The following is an 18,880-nucleotide window of genomic DNA, read 5'->3' on the forward strand; positions in this document are numbered from 1 at the left end:
CTAGGAATCATGTGCCTATCGGAGGAGTAAGCATCCCCTGTTTTTTCTGTCTAAGGAATCACGCTGTAATGCTTTTAAATAAATTCAATACCACTTTCACTGCATGTGCATCCTAGTTCAAAAGTTTGTTTTAAAAACAAATCGAGAACAAACTACATAAGTTATACAAAATCAAGTTATTAGAATTATTTTAGAATCATCTCCCCAAACTAGTATCAATATCAAAGAATTTTGAAAAATTGGGTTGTTTGCATGTTAGCGACAGAGTATAACAACTACTATTGAACTATGTCCAGAGTTTTGAAAAAAAAATAAATTTTGGAACCAGTTGTAAGCTTTTTTTTTTTTTTTTTTTTTTAATTTTTACCAAGGTTTAAGAAAATGGAATGGGAAACTTCCTTTTATAAAGGCATCAAAGATTAGAACTCCCTCCCTGATCAAACCAAATGTACAAGCAACAAAATTTAATTTCAATCAGAACTTAGAAACCCATTTATTCAATGAAATTAAGAAAAAGGCAGATGGTCTTTTTGTGTTATTGACTTCAGTAAATGCCACGTACATTATGTTTTTGTACTAATTTATAATATTATTATTTATTAATGATAAACAGTTTTGTAGTAATTTTTAGTAATCTATAATCGGGTGTACTTCGGCAGTTTGAATGTCTAATTCCCCTCAATAATCAGTCTTTTCATCGTTGATACATTGTGTACGCCACTCTTTAAGATTAAAAGGACCCTATTGAAAATAAGCCATGCGGCTTTCTTCGCCAATCAGTGGTCTACAATACACCTATTTAAAATAGCTGGTAACTGCCATAAAATGGCTGAAATAAAGCCAAAAACGGCGTAAAACCATAAACAATTAGCTGATTTAAGAATCTTTTTCTTATGTGTAACACACAAAGTACCATGCCGTTATTTCATAAGATCACCTATTTCAAATGTACATCTGTATACATAACTCACCGATGCCATTGGTTATTTTTTCCGACCAGGTGAGAAGGTGCACGCAATGCATATACATGTATCATGCAAAGCAAACCATACGAAGATATTCTTGAGTTATTTAAAATTAGTTCGGAACAAACTTACAGTGATTAATCTCACAACTCCTATAAGGAATACGAAATCAAGAGTTAGAGAATAATTCTCGTTATAAAGTCTTTATACCACTATGGTCGCCACACCTATATCACAAAAGTCTTCGTATTTTCGTGAAAGGTGAAGATAACGAACAGTGATCAATCTCATAACTCCTACAAGCAATTCAAATTAGAGAGTTGGGCAAACACGGGCCCCTGGATATACTAGAGGTTGGATCAGGTGCCTAGGATGAGTAAGCATCCCCTGTCAATCAGTCACACCCGCCGTGAGTCCTATATCTTGATCAGGTAAACGGAGTTATTCGTAGTCAAAATCAATATGCCAAGAACGGCTTAATAATAGGTGTGAAACAAGTCATACAGCATTTGACCCAATGATAGGTTGTATTGATAAACTAGATTGTCATAACGACCATAGAATTCACGAAATGCTGGCTTTGAACAAACCTCTTATACGGAAACACTATATATATATATATATATATATATATATATATATATAACGGGCAGTGTTCAATCTCAAAACTCTTATAAAGAATTTGGTCAAACACGGACCCTTGATATACCAGAGGTGGGATCAGGTGCCAAGGATGAGGAAGCATCCCCTGTTGATCGGTCACACCCGCCGTGAGGTCTATATCTTAATCAGATAAACTGCGTGATCTGTAATCAAAATCAGTGTGTAAAGAACCGCCTAACACGTCAGACAGCATTTAATCCAATGACAGGTGACATTAATGAATAAATAAAGAATATATATATTATATTATATTGTAAGCTATACGTGAAACAAAATTCATTTTCTGTTTCATGTTATTCATACTATTACTAGTCGGTCATTTGAATTCCCAGTACTGAATACAAGGTTTATATAATCTATTCTTAAGTGAAACCACGGTGTTGTCACCCGCGATGATGGAGAGACTCGATTAGAAGCACCCGTGGGTGACTGTGAAAGTGGAAATAAATAATGCAAATTATAACAAGCATTCTGTAAGTACTGCGTAGCAACACCACTTCCCTCTGTACCGGTCCCAAGTCAAGTAGTTTGTGTAATATTCTGCGTGAATAATAATACGTCAACAGCTTATACACAAGAGCCAGATACGACATTGTAGAAATAGAATTGAGATCTTATATTTGTTTGAATACCTTAAAGTAATAATTTTCCATAAATCGTCCTTCTGATTAGTTTTTAAAACCAATCTCTAATACAACGGAGATAAAATCTGTCATTGGGCAACCGTTATCCTTTGGTCCACACGGAATTGTGGGTAGTTATCCCGTCCGCAATAAATCATTAGGTTAACACACGCGGGGATAAACGATAAAATGACGTGAAATAACGTAAGATTAAAATGCAATTTAGGTCATTACGTGCCCGACTACACGCTTCTGCAATAATCATTTGTTTGGGACTGGTTTAATCTCCAGGACCTTTAGCGGATCACTCATGGAACGCGAAGGTGATTACATTTCTCCACGGAAGTCATAGAATTTTCTGACATGTTCTGCCATAGCTGCTTGTCATTTTGTCAGGCTTATCTCGGAGATAGAGGAAGGAAGTCCGGATAAAACAGCCCAAGACACATTGCGTGATTCTGTAATCACTTGACATTCAGGCCAAGGTCACTCATTTATAATGCAACATGATTTAATTTGAATAGATCAACGGTATCAGTAACGACATTGAAAATTCAACATTTTAAGCTCAACTAGCAATCAAATGAACAATTAAGTGCGGACGAATCGACCAAGCGAAATGGATAAACTGACATCCTTGATACAGCGCGCTGCTGGGTATCATCCACGAGGTAGATGTACCTTTACGACGTGTCAGTGTACATAAAGCATCATATCACTCATAACTACAACAAAGCACCTTAACAGTGTGGATACAGTCAGGCCAGGAAGATGATATCACAAGACTGATTAGGTGCTTAGAAATGAATGTCACCAAGTAATTCATAAAAACAAACCCCCTTTCTTTATATCTCTAGTTGCGTCCGCTCAAACGAGTTCATTTAGAGATTGTACAAAAGAGATTGAATAAAAGTACCTTTAAAGTTAGTCCAAAACTATAGCAACTTACACCAGGAAAGAAAAACAAAATGCATATTTTTTGATGAGAAATCATTCTTAAAACATTGTACAAAAAGTGACACCCCCCCCCCCCTTTACGTTGGCACATGTGTTATACTATATATTGCTAAAATTCTATACAAATACTCTATGTATTAATGCATCCGAATTTTCGATGTACGCGCCCAAAAAGAGACAAATATCGACTTGTAGACTGGATCTGTGGCGGAGAAAATTGATTACAATTGATTGGACTAGTTTGGTAATCTGACAATCATTAACAGTGAAACACAGTTGGCTGTGGGTCTTTTGACGAAAATCCACTCTTTGTTAATTTTGGCACAATATTGAAGTCCTATAGGACATATCTAGTTTCTTCTCTGAATCGATCCCACGCGGACATGCAGTAATTCATAGATGGAATACAAAATTATTTCTATGCGGTATCAGTAAAAATCGAGAAGTTTACCAAGTCTCGCGAGACTTGATAGAGAAAATCATTTCTATAGCCATGATTACTGTAACTTTGGGACCCCAAGTTTGGTTCATTGGTTTGTCCTCAGCACCCTCCCATGAAGAGGGTTCGGAACAGTTTGAACTAATATAAAGTCCAAGTATAAACTGACAGCTATATGGACCACTGACAACCGTTGATAACTAACTGAAATATGAAAATGTTATTAACATTGATCCCAACCACTTTCTACCCTTTTTAAATGTTATAGTCTTGTTAGGATTTTTCACTCATATGGACGCGTCACCATTACCGGTGAAGGGCTGCAAAATTTAGGCCTATGCTCGGGTCTTGAGGCCTTTCAGCAGGGAGGGATCTTTATTGTGCCACACCTGCTGTGAGCCCCATTTAGTCGCCTCTTACAACAAGCAAGGGATACTGAAGACCTATTCTAACCCGAATCTCCACGGGGAAGTTTAGAAAGAAAAAGTAGCTTATATTGAAAAACTTTCGCCCCATTTTCATTTTCCCCAAGACGTATTGGGAAATTATTTCTTCCTGTTTTTAACGGATTGACCCAAAATATTTAAATTCGCCGTTCAGGGCAAAATGCAGTAATAAATCTGACTAAATAGTGAATTAAACTACTGTCAACGGTCACAAACTATACTGGTCCCATAGAGAATCAGACTATTGTCAAGAGGCACAAACTATTTTGACCCCATAGCGAATGAAACTACTATAAACAGACAAACTATTCTGACCTCATAGTGAATGAAACTATTGTCAACAGCTACAAACTATTCTGGCTTCTTGTCAGCTTTCAAAAATTATTCTGGCATACTATAAAACCTGGCCTGGCCCCATTGGCTTGGCCTGGCCTCAAAATTGGCCTGGCCCCAATTTTGGCCTCTAATTATGCTCCATCCCAAATTTTGGCCTGGCCTCAAAAGTTGGCCTGGCCTCAAATTTGGCCTCTAAAATAATTTTTGGCCTCAACAAAAAAAAAGTTTTTAACTCAAAATTTCGACTGAATTCATTGATTTATTATTGGTTTTAAATTTTCAAAGTCATAGCACATAAATGATATGTTTCTGTTGTTTTCTAAATGTGCACTTTAAAATAATCATGAACTACCAACATGCGATCTGATTGATTTTATCGAATATCTATTGATCAGTTTATTGATCAAATCATTTTCTTTTCCCTTCATATCTGTATGCACTAGTATACACCAAAAAACGTATACAAAACTAATGAAAGATTGGCATAATGATTTTTTAAAAAAAGAATTATGATTGATTTCATTGATTTATTATTGTTGTTGGGTTTTTTTTTGGGGGGGAGGGGGGGGGGTTGTTTTTTCAAAATTGTTGAACATGAATGATATGTTTGTGTTATTTTGTGAATGTGCACATTAGAATAATCATGAACTACCACCAATCTGATTGATTTTATTGAATATCTATTGATCAATTTATTGATTAAATAATTCCCCCCCTTCCTAACATATGTACTAGTACACACCAAAAAAGTATACGGAACTAATGAAATGGTTGGCTTATTGGTTTTTTTCAGAATTATGATTGATTTCATTGTTTTATTATAGGTTTTAATTTTTCAAAATTGTATAAATTAATGATATGTTTGTGTTGTTTTGTAAATATGCACATTGAAAACTCTCATTTTACTAATGATCCACTTCACTTATTGATAATGAATTTAAAAAACAAATTCACACTAGTTTAATGTTGAATCATCACACCTCACACACTGCAATGTAGTGTACCGCATTAATCACTCTCATTGATAAGAACAATGAGTTCTAGGAATATAAATACTACCATAAATCATACAGATTGAAACTCGGTAAACAAGTACGATACGATATAGCCGAGTTTGGAACGGAAAATTTGAAAGGGTGGGGGGGGGAATAATTTTAAAAATATGAACTACTGTATCAATACACATTCTGCATAAAGAAAGGTATATTCAATATTCTACAAAGTAAGCCGGCATCGGGATCGATCGTCTAATGTGTAAAGGTATCATACCGGTAATTGATTTTTTCCCCTGCGCGATTCTTCTCACTTCCTTTTCTTTTCTCTTAATTTTTGTACCCCTGATTAGGAAATGGTAATTTTCGGGAATAATCAGTTGTATACAAAGGAAGTATTTGATGTTGGTAGCTGAGGCTACTTCCTGAGGTGCACTCAGGCTGTTTACACACATGTGACACATACTGGTTGCATCACTCTATTTATGTGGAGGTTCACGTCGAATCATGGCCGAAAGAAAATAATTCCTGGAACTTTGCATGTTTTATGGGACTTTCCTTATGAGGTAGGCTCTCCAATTTTTTGTGAGGTATAAATTCAAGTATTGTGTTTGAAATTTTGTGAGTAGAAACCATGAAAGAAGGATTTAAATATTTTTTGAATTTTTGTTGTAGAGGTGGGTGATTTGGCTTTTGACCAGCTGATTTTGCACGTGCTTGACTTTGATGTTTTTGCGGTGTCGGCAGGGTAACTAAGCATTTCCAACAGCTTTATTCGGCATGCGTTATTGGCATCAATTCTAACAAGTGATAAATTACACAACAAGTGATAAATTGCAACTTTCTCTAACGATTCATTCAAAATATGTGATGATGTTCACAATTTGTAATTTGCCATTAATGTGCAAAAATAATTTTCAAAAAATGACCAAATAAGCCGGTGTGGGGTTATTTGAGTGTTTTAGTTAAATACACAAAAATCACTTTTGATAAATTAAGGATGTTCATATCTGTTTAAACTATTTGAAATAAACATGTTACACTAGTACTGTAATGGGATATCAGTTCTACAGCACCGGTCTTGACAGGAAGTTGAGGTTAATCTATGATATATGGTTTGAAATGTCACACAGCTCTGCACAGAACGTTTATTTTCAATAATTATCAGAATGAAAGATGATTTTGATGACAGTCTAAAACATTAAGAACAAAATTAAAGCTGTACTTTGTGAACTTGTAGATGCATAAATTTTTTTCTCCATTATAAGACAATATCATGAGCATTACATGTATCTGATATTTGCTTAGATATAGCTGCTGCAGTGGTTAGATAGAGGTACAAACGATTTTTTTTTTGGTTAACTAATGCAGGCTTTGATATAACAGGGCCGTAACTGCCGATGAGGCAGACGAGGCAACTGCCTCGTCTGATTTTTTGGCAAAAAAGAAAATAAAATTATATAAATGTTATATTATAGGATATATGTTTAAAATGAAGACAAGCACCTTTGTCTTTGACACCATATTACGATTCTTTACATAGTACAAATGAAACACAAACATGATAAATTGGGATTTAAAAAGTGTCATTTTCAGTCGTAAAGTCAATCGGCGGCCCCCAATCCCCTGCCTCCCCTGATTTAGAACCCTACTTACGGCCCTGATTATAAAATAAGAAGAGGGCCGGTGGACAGATTTAATGTAATAATTGTAATTTGTTCTGTTTTACTGTTGCTTTATCACAAAACCAGAAAAAAAATCACAATTTTGAAAATTCAGACAGAGAATTGTGTATACCTTATTTAGTTTAGGCACAATCATAAAATGAGTTACTTATTAAAATTCTATGTCGTATCAAACACACCCTATTTGAAAATATTGGACTGTTCCATTGTTTCTGTATAATGGAATTTCCAACTTCAGCAAAAGTTTTCATCACCATCCTTTAATATGGTGATAGATATTCCCTTTATCCTGACAGGTCAGGCCTTCAGAGCATGAGAACTTGTCACTTTTGCAATGGATATTGAAACTTAATTATGAAATCAAGAAAGAAATATTTATAATACATCATATCCGTTTTAATCTACATTGTTCATTCTACGTAAAGTATAGATAAATGAACACTAAAATACAAATCTAAAATCCTTAGTTCATTGGCTATTATCATTATGCTAGCAAACACTTCTCTGTGTTTATTTTGATTTTTTAAAAATGTAATTTATCATGCATTGGAAATTAAACAAGTAACACTAAATGCGTGGTATCTGCACATTGAACACATTTTTAAAAGACCACATGCTCTGTTCTGAATGTGTGCTGCTCTTAAAATCGAATTCATTATAATGACAACACAATTGTAACACTTTCATAATATGTAAATTGATATCAAATTGAATTCTATTGAATACAAAAAATATCAATAAATCAATCATTTCATCAGTATACTTTTTGGTGTACTAGTACATAAGTTAGGAAGGGAAAAGCAAATAATTTTGTCAATAAACTAATCCATAGATAATCAATAAAATCAATCAGATTGGTAGTATTCATGTTTATTCTAATGTACATATATCACTTTATTTCTACAACTTTGAAAAACTAAAACCAATAATAAATCAATGAAATTAATCATAATTCTGAAACAAAATCAATATGCCAATTGCTTCATAAGTTGTGCAATCTGTTTTGGTGTGTACTAGTACATACAAATATGAAGGGAAAAGAAAATGATTTATTCAATAAACTGATCAATAAATATTCAATAAAATCAATCAGATTGGTGGTAGTTAATGATTATTTCAAAGTGTACATTTACAAATTTACAAAACAACAGAAACATATCATTTATGTGCTATGACTTTGAAAAACTAAAACCAATAATAAATTAATAAAATCAATCAAAATTTTGAATTAAAAGTTTTTATTTGGTTGAGGCCAAAAACAATTTTAGAGGCCAAATTTGAGGTCAGGCCAACTTTTGAGGCCAGGCCAAAATTTGGGATGGAGCATAATTAGAGGCCAAAATTGGGGCCAGGCCAATTTTGAGGCCAGGCCAGGCCAATGGGGCCAGGCCAGGTTTTATAGTATGCCAATTATTCTGACTGAACAGGAATTGGAATGCCTGCCAACAGTCGCTCAGTATTTTGGATTAATTGAAGCGTCTATAAATGGTACACGACGATCAGTTTTAGAGCAGCCTTCTCAGAAGTTTTTGCACACATTAAAGTGCACAAAATCCATCGGAAATAATATCGACAGCAGACGATAAGGAGAGGTAAAGGGGTCGACAAAACTGAAACTGCCACAATCCTGTTTTGATTTCCTGAGGCACAAGATTGCTGTAGCTGGCCACTGTTTAGACTACACATCCCCATTAGTTAGCCGTGATGAAATGGCTATCGATAGACAGTCCTTGGCTAGTTTTCAAGAGAAATGCTTCTGATTAAATAGACATTTGGCCTAGAAGAACATTTATCACAGACCCGTGAATTGTTTCTACTCAAATGAGTGATAACAAACTGAAAAAAAAAACGTCATAGGAAATTGAAAAATTATACATTTCTGTCCTAAACAAGATATTTGCCATCCCCTGTGGTTAGTGCCATCCCAACACAATGGGGATATTAATTCATCGCCAAATGTCCATATAGTCATCAATTTCCCCGATATCCAGTTCGGTGATTTCTCACATAAATCAGGAATGGTTTTTCGTATCAAACTCAAAAGATATTTAAACATAGTGAAAAATAATAGTAGTTGGGTTCGTGTTGTGATTTGTCAGTTCAAACGGTGCGTTGATCGAATCATTCGTTCTCTTTTCAACTTGGTCGGGACTATTTCTCGGGGATTCAGCGGTCCGTCCTGTTCAATATTTTTAAAGGTAATTGAAAGGTCGAATCAATTTATTGTGAATTTCATACAAGCTTATCTTTTGGGGAAAAGGGTTCCACATTTTTGTAATAAATCAGACAGTCAAGGATTTAAAATGCATGTACATGTATATGGAATGATTCATATGATGAAAAATATATATGCGGACGAAAACTCCCCAAGAAGATAAAACAAAATTGATAAGTAAATATTTATATATGCATTTTGACTACGGATAACTCCGTTTACATGATCAAGATATAGGGCTCAAGGCGGGTCGACCTGATCCTACCACTGGTACGAGAGCGAGTCAATAAGTAACCAGCCTATCCCATTTCCGATTGACCGAGAGGCGGTCACGATTTTCATGCCTTGTTTCAATAGATGTTGTTTTATACCTGGGTACAAAATTGAACGCGTATCGAGTCATTCTTTAATAAGATATTGAATGTCAAACATGGGTAGTGATGCAAAGGCATGCTTTTCATCTAAATTTGAGTACCATGCTATAATTTGGTACTTGTATTTATAACATAAAACAAACAAGGAAATACTGTAATGGGAAAATGTTCGCTATATTCGCGGTCTAGACAAATCCGCCAATTTAAGAAACCGTGAATATTTTTATTTTTATTATTCCTTAATACACAATGTGCTTAAAAGGGGGTGGGGTGGGGCTTGTAATGATTCGAATCCGCAAATTTATGAACCCGCGAATATGTCTAAAATGAAAAACTGCGAAAATTACAACCAGTGAAATTATTCCCCTATACAGTACACGGCGAGTTAGCCAATGTTTATGGGTCTTCTGCACTATCTTATGCTTAAGATGGGTAGGGGAATTAAAACGCGGTAGAACGTCTTTAGAAGATGAAGCCAGGTCTGGACACCCACTGGATGCCATCGACGAAAAAATGTGTAAGAATGTTCGAGAGCTGGTATACTCTGATAGGCTAATTCAGGTGGAAGAAATAGCGCAGGCATTAGGCATTTCACATGGTAGCGTTTCAACAATCCTACATGATCGTTTAGGTATGCGCAAGCTAACAGCTCGTTGTGTCCTCAAATTCCTTAGCGATGAAAAAGAAGAGGTGGATCTCAACCGGAAATAAGTTAGGCTGGTGTCTTATTACTCGCCCTCGTATATCTAGGCGTTCGTGTTTGCCCAAATCTCTATGTTGTATTGCATATTGGAGTTTTGAGATTGATTACTCTTCGTTATCTTCGCCTTTCATTCAGCACATATATTTAGTATTGTTTTCTAGCAATAAAAAGAAATATTTTTGGTGCTAATAATGTTTTCATGGAAGAAAATGTTTATTTTAGTACAAAACCGGTTTAAAATGCTAATGTCGGAGAGGGCTAACGGTAAAACAGCGGACATTGTAAGCCACGTAACGTGTGCTACCGGAGCTGTGTAGCCGCTGTAATCATTAAGATAACGAACTATCCAGTTTCCCCTCTTGACAAGCTGCAGTACCTACTTCAAGAATACCGTTCCATTGTGCATCAATGCGCTCAGCAGGCTTTTATTAAATTGGTTACTCTTGATTTGTTATTAAAGTCTTTGGAAAGACAAATCATAAAGATTTTTTTCACTTAGGATGTTTCTTTGTCGTCCTGTTAAATTGTCATTGACCATTGGATTAAAATCAGCTCAACGATCAGCCCCTGTTTTCATACCACGATCGGAGGAGCTGGTTTTAATCAGATTGAATTGGACTGACGCAATAATTTACAATTCAATAGTGGTCATTCGATGGTTTTCTTCCTGAGCTGATTGTTGAATTATAATGAATTAATTTTCAAGTTCAAATTAACATAAGACAGATCATAGAGGGGTAATTATCAAAAATTTAACTTGTTTTTCAAGTTAACTCAAAAGTATAAAAGCGGAAGAAAAGTTTCTGAAATTCTTTGAATAAAAATATGGCTTAAGGGGAACAAATTTTTGCATAGTTAACATTGTGTCATGAATGATTGTAGTTTCACTGTAAATTGGATCATTATGACCCAGCACAACTCACTAAACACATACCATGTACCAGTAAACACAAAGAAGTATATTGCTTTAAACAGTATCTTCCTTCATTAGACAACCCGTCGCGTCATCAATTAGACCAACAGTGATGCTTATCGCGGAATTCCTGTTGGAACATTTTCCAGAATTCAACAATTCTCCAAAAAGCAGAGAACTTAATTTAGTTTGTTATATGTCGTGCTTTTATCAATCTAGAAAAAAAATTGAAAATCGAGACTTTAAAACAAACTTGTTCCCAGGAGTAACGTGTTGAAAATGACAAACTAAATGCAGTTTCCCAGACCAGAGATAAAAAGACTTGAGAATCATTTGTAATAATGAGATCACGTTTCAACAATAAACCATAATTGTTCTCGGGAGAAAAGTGGAACTCAACAGTCTTTTGTTTGACTTCAGAAATCATCTGTGTCGGTATCATGGAATGCACTGCTCTGATTCACAATGAAGGGTCAAACTGATGAAGATTTTCCCATTCAATGCCCTGTTATCCTTCATCTGATGAGGTGGGTAACACGCCGCTTGTATGTGCCATAAACCCACAATAATCATAGTATCGAATGACATTTAACGCATTAGAAACTTCCAAATACATGGTACTGACTGTAACAGGGTACAGGGTTACCTTTAACTACATTCCACGGGGTATTTGAATGCTTGATCCACATATTGACAGTTTTTAAACTGCTATACTGTACAGATAGAAAATAAAAAGGTGACATTTGTTTTTCTCTCTGTGTGTGTCATAATTTCGGCTGTCTTATTATCCCAGGGACAGTCTCCAAAACAAGACTTACAGTAAATCCTAGATACCAAAGGTCATGTGTCTAAAGTTGTTAAAATTCAAATTTAGTCATTTGCTTACTGGGGCTACAAAACCCCAGTAGCTATATTAGATGGTTTATGTTTTGTTGGTTAATGATTTATTTAAATACCATATGGGAGGGTTCTGTACAATATCCTGTTTGTTGAGAGCAGATGCTGGCGGTCCCTTCTCACGAAAGACCAGACAAAGACTCTAGAATAATGTCATTCTGCAAAACCCGCTCAATGACTTTCTAAATTACAAAGAATTCTAATGGAAACCACTACATTTCCCAATTTACAAGGTCAAAACAGTGACATTTCCTTTCTCTTTGGTTATTTATAAGTCTTTTATCGTTTTCTCTGTTACTCGAAAATTAATCTAGTGGGGTCAAAATCGTGTCAAAAAAGATTTCTGAGATTGTGTAAAAAAAATTCATTTTATGAAACGTGTTGAAATTGCTTCTAATCGCTATCGAATCTTTGAAAATTTATGTTATTACGATGATTCGACTGATAATTCTTCGTTAATCAGTGCTTTCCTATTGATTGTGTGCAGATTCGTCTCCATGAAAGGATATCGGTCACTCTATGGTGTCTGATGGAGATGAAGACAAACGGTCCCCTGACTTCCGTTCTGATAAACTACGGAACACAAGGCCGCATTAGATTGTTTCTCTATGTAACAGGAATACACATGGATATTCTCCATCCACAATTCTTTAATCACCTGTTTATAGTTTACCCTTCCAGTACAGGGAAGGGTAATTTATTATTATAGAAAAGTGCGAACCCAAGATGTCACGCTTCTTTTATTCAATTAAGCAAATCGTTTTATAAAAGAGTGTGCAAACCTACGACACAGCACTTTTTTAATTGAGTTAAGCACTAAAAATTGGTATTGTTACAGATGCCGAGCTGATACCCTCTATTTTGGCTGTTCCGGAAGTGGCCATGGGTAGTGTCCCTCCACGTTTTCCACGTGCCAACGTTACTATCTATGTTTCATGGAAAGTATATTTATGGATGTTTGCATTTATGTTCGTTATAACGATTACATTGCAAACAAAACATAGCCATGCCATGTCAACGTCATAAATGGCAAATTTCCCATTAGATCAAGTGTTCATAGAATATAAAAATTTATCAATGTGAAGAATTGCTGGCTCTCGTCCAAAACACGAATTAGCTTGTATCAAATTTCAATGACCTTTAAATAGAAGGTGGTTTTGATTTAAGTGAAATGATTATTATTGGCATCGTTATCTTTGAACATTGAAGTAATGTCGATTTTTTCTTTACTTCGTTCACCTGACAAAGCCACGTCAGTTATGCCAAAATGAAATCCTGACAAAACTTTTAAATGTATCTGTCAAACATGTCCTGAGAAGATCAGATCAACCAAACCTTCAAACACTAGAGCATCAGCGTACGGATCATTCAGCGAACCTGTAAACACAACGGCTGAGACTGCCAATGTTATACAACAATTGTTACAGTCATATGTTCTACAAAATTCGTTATAATCATTGTTATATGTTATAATCATTGTTATATGCTATACAACAGCTATACAACAGTTGTTTTAGTCATGTTATAGAATAGTTGTTATAATCATTGTTATATACTATAGAATAGTTGTTATAATCATTGTTATATACTATAGAATAGTTGTTATAATCATTGTTATATACAATAGAATAGTTGTTATAATCATTGTTATATACTATAGAATAGTTGTTATAATCATTGTTATATACAATAGAATAGTTGTTATAATCATTGTTATATACTATAGAATAGTTGTTATAATCATTGTTATATACTATAGAATAGTTGTTATAATCATTGTTATATACAATAGAATAGTTGTTATAATCATTGTTATATACTATAGAATAGTTGTTATAATCATTGTTATATACTATAGAATAGTTGTTATAATCATTGTTATATACTATAGAATAGTTGTTATAATCATTGTTATATGTTATAGAATAGTTGTTATAATCATTGTTATATACTATAGAATAGTTGTTATAATCATTGTTATATACTATAGAATAGTTGTTATAATCATTGTTATATACAATAGAATAGTTGTTATAATCATTGTTATAATCATATTATAGAATAGTTGTTATAATCATTGTCATATGTTATAGAATAGTTGTTATAATCATTGTTATAATCATATTATAGAATAGTTGTTATAATCATTGTTATAATCATATTATAGAATAATTGTTATAATCATTGTTATATACTATAGAATAGTTGTTATAATCATGTTCAAGAATAGTTGATATAATCATTGTTATATGTTATAGAATAGTTGTTATAATCATTGTTATATGTTATAGAATACTAGAATAGTTGTTATAATCATTGTGATATGTTATAGAATAGTTGTTATAATCATTGTTATATGTTATAGAATACTAGAATAGTTGTTATAATCATTGTGATATGTTATAGAATTGTTGATATAATCATTGTTATACATGTATGTTATATAACAGTGTTATATGTTATATAGCAATTGTTATAATCATTGTTATATGTTATACAACAGTGTTATATGTTATACAACAGTGTTATAATCATTGTTATATGGTAAGTACAAGTGCTGGTAGAGAGTTGTTATTACATCAGTTAGTATAATGTACACTTATTTATTTTTACGAGGTGAGTACGATGATTTATCTACATGAGGAATGAAATATAATGTATAGTGATAAGGTTAATAAAACAGTTGTTATAATGTTAGTACAACTGGTATTGCATTAGTTCAATTAAAACAGCTGATACTTGCTGTGTTATTGATAACAACAGTTGTTTCATAAAAGTAGCACGACAGTTGTTATATAATAATAGCACAATAGTTGTTATATAATAGTGAAATTATTGTACCGTAATGTAATTAGAATGTAATTTGAACAGCTGATACTTGCCGTTGTTATATAATAATTAGTGAAATTCACGATACTATGTTGTAAATAAAACAGCTGATACTTGCCGTTGTTATATAATAATTAGTCAAATTCACGATACTATGTGGTAAATAAAACAGCTGATACTTGCCGTTGTTATATAATAATTAGTGAAATTCACGATACTATGTTGTAAATAAAACAGCTGATACTTGACGTTGTTATATAATAATTAGTCAAATTCACGATACTATGTTGTAAATGATACAGCTCTCAGCTGAGTCGTGTTATCATGGGTAATACAACACAGATGACATCGTTATGAGTTAGTACACCTAGGCCTACTTTTGCTACACCGGATGGTGTAAAGGCAATTTTAATGAAATAGCAATACGATAAGAAGTTTTACAACTTCAAATAAATTCTAAAGGGGAGAGGGGGGTGCGCGAGGTTGACAACAACAACGGATGATGTTTGTTTGTTTGACGTCCCATCGAGAATTTTTCACTCATATTGAGACGTCACCAGTTGTTACAGTGGATGAATGTCGCATTGTACTGAGTAAAATTAATGTTAATGTCACCCATTCGAGAATTAATTCAAATAGGGACGTCATCATGTATAGGTGAAGTACCACGAATTCATACTGATGTACGACACTCAGTCAATGCCGTAGCAGGGATGATTCTTTATCATGACGATGCCTGCTGTGACATGGAACCTCCGCTTTTAAGGTCGTATTCAAATTCACATCTAATATCAGACGCTGATCAGAGGAATAACCATTACATGTACATATGTTAAACTTGTTGTGACGCGTCACTGGGATAAAACTCATGAATAAAAGTTGACAGTCAAAAAATCTCTTCATTCTGATTAGACCATATTTGCGGACTTTAATATGAAACAATCAACTAAGTCTATATAATATAGTATCTGTATGTTCATCTTAGTTATTTTGTTGGCATTTTAAAAGTAACATGCAGTAATCGGAATTACGTGTTTAATCATAGATTTAAACGTGTTGACAGAATTAAAGAATTTCAAAAAGGATTTTGGATGCTTACCTGTAGAATATGCAAGTTTCATTTTACATGTGGTCTACAAAGTCCCCAACACTGCTTCAGCAAAGCCTTGACTGTCGGATATTGTTTTCTGTTGTAATTAAATAAATATATCACAAAAAGGGTTAGTCAATTCAAATTTAGTGTACATCCATTTGGAAGAGAAAAACAAATCACTTGAATGAAAAAACCCGAGCCTTGATTGACGAAGTTAAGGAGGTGATACTCTTTCTGGGGGGCGCGCAGCCAGTAACCAGCTGAGCGGAAGTAGTTTCCAATTAAGCGCGGGCCGTTAGAAGCACGCACGCGTTACGGTAAAAGTTGCATGAAATCGAAAAGCAAAATAATAAGGCATCGATTGGCTGCGTGTGTTATATGGAATGCTAACAGTTTGCCGGACCTTTGACGGAGTATACTGACGGCTGTAGTTAGAACATCGGCATACTAATCGTTAAGGGTTTGATAAAGATTCATGGTACGTCTAACTGCCTGTCCGCTTGGCGCTCCATGTCTTGTTCACTTGTCTTTGCTGTGTTTTTGTCGTGCTGCGATACAATAGTATATTACATATGTATCGTCATACAATAAAAGCTTTATGAATATTGCATAAACCTTTCCCAATCACCAAAGATTTAAGAATTTTTTTTTTCATTGGCTAAAAATGCATAATCATTCAGAAGAATTTTTTATTACTTGTCCACATTATATGAGAAATAAACAACTGTTCCTGAACACATGGCGTGATAAACACCATTTTTATTGCATATTATATAAATCGCCAGCAAAGTAATTGCTATTTACTCCGTGTTTACCCCGTAAAGCAGTTATTATATAGTAATTATCAATGCGCTCAAACAGCCGAACTAAACCACGGTAGAGGCTTATTGCGTGAATTCAGCTCAAACAAACACCGGGCACTACCTTGTGAACTCTGAGTACTATAGGTTAGTAACTCTAATGTAGTTTAATAAATTGTTGATCTTATTAATTTTTGCAGGTATTTCGTAGGTAATTTTGAGCCATAACAATAACTTCCAAAGTCATCAACATATTCAATTTTCATACGTAACATATACAACTTACCCCCACAATCATAGGTCTGTTAATACACTGTAATTATCCCGTGGTGATACGGGATAAAATAGGTCTTCAGTATCCTCTGCTTATCCTAAGAGGCGATTAAATGGGGCGGTCCTTCGGATGAGACCGCAAAAACCGAGGTCCCGTGCCACAGAAGGTGTGACACGATAAAGATCCCTCACTGCTCAATGGTCATAAGCGCCGAGCATAGGCCTAAATTTTGCAGCCCTTTACCAGCAATGGTGCGTCGCCATACGAGTATAAATGAAATATTCTCGAGAGGGACGTAACGCAATATACAATCAATCAATATGTTGATAATCATTTGTCTATTGATAATCATTTGTCTATTGATAATCATGTCTAGTGATATCTAGTGATAATCAACAGGCTATTATGCACCTCTACAAAGCATCCCGGAAGCCAATTATAAGTCATAATTAAAAATAAATATCCCCTCTCTTTGCTCGATTTCATGAATTTGACAAATGAATCTATTTGTACTGATTATAATAATGACAACATATTCTTGATATTTAGAATAACATTTCCTCCAAAGATGCATTTCTTCAATCTTCAGTTAAACACACTTCTCACTAATTTAGTCCTTTGTTCCTGGAGGGACTCAGAGCTTTGAAAACATATATCCATTTGTTTCTATCTTTGGCTGCATGTTTGAACCCCCCCCCCCTGTCTTCAGGTTATTGCTGGACACCCTATATCTCTCAGTGAATTCCAGTCCAGAGCGTGGTTTGTGATAAAGATTAGAAGCAAATGCTTTGACCACTGCAGCTTTTATGCCGATTTCATTAAGATAAATTAATAAAATTGTTATAATAAAAGCTACAGGAAAAGGTTCTATTTGTCTAGGTACTAAGACTTACGAATCTATTTATAGCAAAAACACTCACCAAGCTTGTTAAGAATCCACCAACGGTCTCAAGTAAAACAACTGATTTAGAAGAGAGAGAGAGAAAAAAATCATATAGACCGGGCAACATTTTACCAGGAATTCTGAAGAACTTTCAGAGAGTTTTATACGAACAACTTGTTAAATGTAAAATACGACTCGTTTACCTGATCAAGATATAGGGCTCACGGCGGGTTTGATCGGTTGACAGGGATTGCTTACTCCTCCTAGGGGTCTGTGTTTGCCAAACTCTCTATTTTGTATTGCTTATAGGAGTTATAAGTTTGGTCACTGTTCGTTATATTCACCTTTCATTCAATCAATCCTTTCTTTTGATACCAAGACTTTTGACCTTGAACATTGACCTACTTTTCAAAATTTTGATTCTGGCTACATGAGTGTGCATAGAACATTTTTGCAGATACTCCCCTTACACCGGACGTTGGGGGTGCGCTTACCGTTGCAGTCCTAAGCTTCATATGAATAATAGTAACAAACAGTGTATAGTAAAGCTAACTTACCAAATCTTTTATTATCCTGAGTTTTAACAGGTCGTATTAAATCAAGGACAAAAACAAGGTCTAGGTTCTTCGATTTTATGGAGAGAAAAACCTTTAGAATGTGCACTTCGTCAAGTTGGGAATCGTGGTGTTAGAGTCGTATTTTACATTCATTTCTGTCCCATTCATAATGCAATTTTTACTGAGAATTCCAGAAATAACCTGTTTTGAAAACAACAGACACTTAGAATTAAAAA

General features: G+C 34.4%; 1 protein-coding gene across 1 annotated transcript in view; it reads right to left on the reverse strand.

Annotated features, from left to right (window-relative positions):
- Positions 1-16,383, reverse strand: part of LOC125669917 (synaptotagmin-15-like) — a 122,470-nt gene extending 106,087 nt beyond the window's left edge. The window contains exon 1 of the mRNA XM_048904752.2: positions 16,137-16,383. Within this exon, the coding sequence (XP_048760709.2) occupies positions 16,137-16,158 (22 nt within the window). The 5' untranslated portion in view covers positions 16,159-16,383. The remainder of the gene's footprint in view (positions 1-16,136) is intronic.
- Positions 16,384-18,880: the final 2,497 nt, after the last annotated feature.

The sequence above is a fragment of the Ostrea edulis genome, chromosome 4 (genome assembly GCF_947568905.1).
Source record: "Ostrea edulis chromosome 4, xbOstEdul1.1, whole genome shotgun sequence".
Classification (NCBI taxonomy): domain Eukaryota; kingdom Metazoa; phylum Mollusca; class Bivalvia; order Ostreida; family Ostreidae; genus Ostrea; species Ostrea edulis.